Here is a 4,196-nt window from a genome sequence, read left to right as displayed (position 1 = left end):
CTTGTATTTAGAACGGTTTTTTTTCGTGATTTTATACATACTTACATTTCACCAAAAAAAAAAAAAGGAAGATAATAAAAAAAATAAAAAATAATGATAACAATCGTAAAAGGCTCTATTATGGTAACTCACTAAAATTAAAAGGAAATAAATAATGATAAAAGGAAGTGAATTTCACGTAAATAAATGATAAAATATTCATATTCATGTATTAATATGATCGGAGATTTATTATTACCTTTAATGTGTTATTTCAATGCTACCTTTTATTTTACGGAAAAATGATACATATTTTTTTCCTTGTATAATTGTATGAAAATTGTAAATGTACCACTATAAAAGTTTAGGGTGTAGAAAAAACTTTTGATTATTAACAAAGAACTAGAGAACAACTATGGCGAAAATAATTATATCATTTGTTATTTTGGCTTCTTTAGTTTTCTACCTAAATTTTGTTACATCGTCGCTTATTACCTCGATTAAGGTGAGTTTTCTTATGTATTTACACGTAATTCATCTTTTTATTATCAAATTGGTTGTTATACTTCGTAAAATATACTCCGTATGTATCTAATAATATGTTGTTGGATTATTTTTGTAAGTACAGTTAGATAATGGACAGACATTCAAGTGTGTGGATTTCTATAAACAACCTGCTTTTCGCAATTCCGCATTAGGCCTCCAGGCAAGTTATCTCTATCTATATTGTTTGACTTGGTAGATTATTGTTATATGATACCGTGTTGTCCAATACTCCCTTTATCCTAGTAAATAGTTTAACGATTAATGCTTGCTTTTAACTATTGATCAGAGCGGGGGAGTACAACTTATGGTACGGAGTATTGCTCTATGAAAAAATCTTTTCTAAGAGATTAAGATAAGGAATATGGTATATGAAATATATTGCATACGTATGAAATACTCCGTAAGATATATTGTGTTTACGAAAGAGATTATGATGAATATTAAAATGGTATCCCTCAAATACAAGATAATTTACTAAATTTTTCATAAATATGCAAAATAAAATCAATATCTTCGTCTTCATCTTTAGTAATCTTCTGCATCTTCGCTTTATTGGTAAGATAAACGAGTATAAGAGTAGAGTCGTTAAATAGGCATATTTCATATACATTGCATGCGCCCTCTGTCTCAGTCATTTGTTTACATTTGGTTTTGGCATAAGTAGAGGGGAGAAAACCTTAATGTTGCTATTGAGTGATAAATGGACAATTGGTTTTGTTGAATGATCGAATTACCCTTCACGACTATTCTCTATATTAAAAACGTAAAGAAATAAATGAAACACTTATAAATGAAATGTGTAAATAAATGGTTGAGATGGGAGGAGTATTTTATAGTTACATAAAACAAATTGTCGTGTATTACTGTATAGTTTACGGAGTAGTAGTACTCGGTAATTTATTTGTCCTTTATAATACGTACACGAGACTTGTGTCACTTGTAAAGTTTGTTTGAAACCAACAAATTTGGTATTCATGTATTGTTTTTTCTTTTTGACATTTTTATATATTTTCTTATTACAATTTATATGTATAGGTTGTGTCGAACTTGACAAAACTTCAAAATCAAAATAGTGTAAGCGGACTTGAACTTGGAAGTCGTGGATGTCCTATTGGAACGGTTCCAATATTAGAGCGATCTAATAATTATGTTACGTATCCAGAAGTTCACCAACCAAACTCGAACGTTCCTCATGCTAAAAGACATTGCGTAAGTTTTCTATGTTGTGATTTTGTAATAATCGATACAAGTATACAACGACAACGACAACAACAGTGTCTTAATCCTCATAATCAATTACATAAATCCCCTAATAAATCATAACTATTTTTTTTTTTAAAATTTGTTTCACACAGACTGCCCAAGTTCGGACAGTTCCCAATTTAACCAAGAAATTTTTGGGAGCAAGTGCGGCTATTACCCTTTATAAACCTAACGCTCCAGGTAACCAATGGTCCTCTGCTCGAATCAGAGTTCTATCCAATGGCGATAGCATTGAAGCAGGATGGATGGTATGATTGTCAATTCTCGTTTATATTGTTTTTTTTTTATCACAACATAAATGATGTATTGTCGTCATTTATTTAAGAGAAGTCACTAAGATATTTTTTTATGATTATTGTCTAGACGACATTACTTGATTGAGTGAGTTCAATAATGAAACGGATCTAACTTTTTTTTTTTTTTTTTTTTTTTTCATATATAGGTTAACCCGAGCGAGTTTAAGGATGATAAAGCTCATCTTTATGTGCGTTTTAGTGTAAGTATTTATCCCTTAGCATATAATTAATTCTCTCATTAATACGATAATACATATATATACCATTAATTCTATTTCTTTATATTATGGTTTACATAGGCAAAGGGACGAGGATGCATTAATTTGGATTGTCCTGGTTTCGTACAAGTATCGACTCAATATCCATTAGGATTAGCTCCAAATTCATACTCTACAAGTTCAAAGCAAATTGCTTGGAGTTTCTCCATTGACAAGGTACAAACTTTACTATACAAACTTTTCACAAATACATACGGAGTAATTTAATTGTTATGATAATATATTATGGATTAATTGTATAAATGAAACTTTGTTGTAGCATCACGATGACGGGAACTGGTGGCTATCATTTACGCCGAACAAACATCAAATTGGATATTGGCCTAAAAACTTGTTCGTGTCGCTATATGATTATGCTAATCAAATTGAATTCGGAGGAGAGATCAATAATCCAAGCGCAGTAGACCCTCCAACTCAAATGGGAAACGGAATGAAGGCCGATTATGATACTACCATTTCATCTTTTATTTTTCAAGCTACTGTTGTCAATGAGAATAATGCTCGCGTTGATCCTCCTGATACCGAAAAATTTGCTGATTGCGGAGACCTATATACAGTTCGCGATGCTGGTCACCAAGATGACTTAGGCCGCCTTATTTTCTATGGAGGCCCAGCCTCTTGATCATGTTCGTGTTTAGTGTCGAATTTATTAGATTCAGTCAGGGGTGTCTAAGGCCACGGGCAACCACGGGCGTGGGAACCGGGCCTCCGCTTTTGGTCACCGTATTATAAGCTTTTATTAATGAAATTCAATACAAATCTCGAAGTATAATATATTTGTGCATTCATTTTGGGGCCTCATTTTTCCGTGTCGCACTGGGCCTCCATTTGTTTTAAGACGCCCCTGGATTCAGTTTCCTAGAACCTTATGATGGAATATTATACTACAATTAAAAAAATTCAAATTTATAACATTATACTTTGATTGAATCCTCCTATTTAAATTCAATTTCTAATTAAATTGACAAAAATCCCTTAACAAATTGGACAACCCCTCTTAAATTGGGAGACAAACTCTAATCAGCAACTCTCCTATAGGACCGTCCTATAACATAGGACTGACCCAAAAGGAGTATAGCCCAAAATTAATATTTTATTTTATTTATATTTTAACTTTATTTTGATAACCCGACATCTTATAATGAATACCGGCGCATTTAAATATGAAAGTTATCAATATAAAATATTAGGTTATCAAAATAAAATATTTTAATATATATTTATCAAATAATTTTATTGGGTTTTCTCTTATTGGGTTAGTCTTATGTAAAAAATGGTCTTACACAACAATTTGTGAACTCTAATAAAGATGTCAACAACTCTTCTATAAGACCGTCCTATAGCATAGGACTGGCCCAATAGGAGAAAAGTCCAAACAAAAACATTGATATATTAAGTTTTTGATTTTATTTTGATAACTTTATACTTTATAATGAAAACTAATATATTTAAATAGGTAAGTTATTAATTTAAAATATTAGGTTATTAAAATAAAAGTATTATTTCATAATTTTATTAGGTAATTTTTTGGGGCCTTATGCTATTGGGTTAGTCGTACTTAAATATTAGTCTTATAGAACAATTTGAAAGTATCAACTAGTCTCCTATAGTCCGTCCTATGACATAAGACGAGTCCATTTAAGAAAAAGCCCAAGGAAAAAACACAAGACTGAAAGACCAAGGGAGCAGTACCACAAGTCCACAACTGAACATAATAACGGAGAAACACTACGGCAGAACGTTATAAGTTAGAACGTGGGAAAGCAGTCATCGATGGCATTAATTTTCTCTCGTTCAAAGCTACACATATTTGGATTTTGGAGCTGACAAGTCT

General features: G+C 31.4%; 1 protein-coding gene across 1 annotated transcript; it reads left to right on the top strand.

Annotated features, from left to right (window-relative positions):
* Nucleotides 1-394: 394 nt before the first annotated feature.
* Nucleotides 395-2,984, top strand: LOC141621036 (protein neprosin-like). The gene is made up of 7 exons (XM_074437757.1): nt 395-484; nt 608-685; nt 1,561-1,734; nt 1,881-2,036; nt 2,231-2,284; nt 2,384-2,518; nt 2,622-2,984. The coding sequence occupies exons 1-7, from the start codon at nt 395-397 to the stop codon at nt 2,982-2,984; spliced, it is 1,050 nt and encodes a 349-aa protein (XP_074293858.1).
* The last annotated feature ends 1,212 nt before the right edge of the window (nt 2,985-4,196 follow it).

Source organism: Silene latifolia, chromosome X (assembly GCF_048544455.1).
Source record: "Silene latifolia isolate original U9 population chromosome X, ASM4854445v1, whole genome shotgun sequence".
Lineage (NCBI taxonomy): Eukaryota > Viridiplantae > Streptophyta > Magnoliopsida > Caryophyllales > Caryophyllaceae > Silene > Silene latifolia.
The sequence above is the reverse complement of the archived record's forward strand: the minus strand, read 5'-3'. Positions and strand labels throughout refer to the sequence as shown.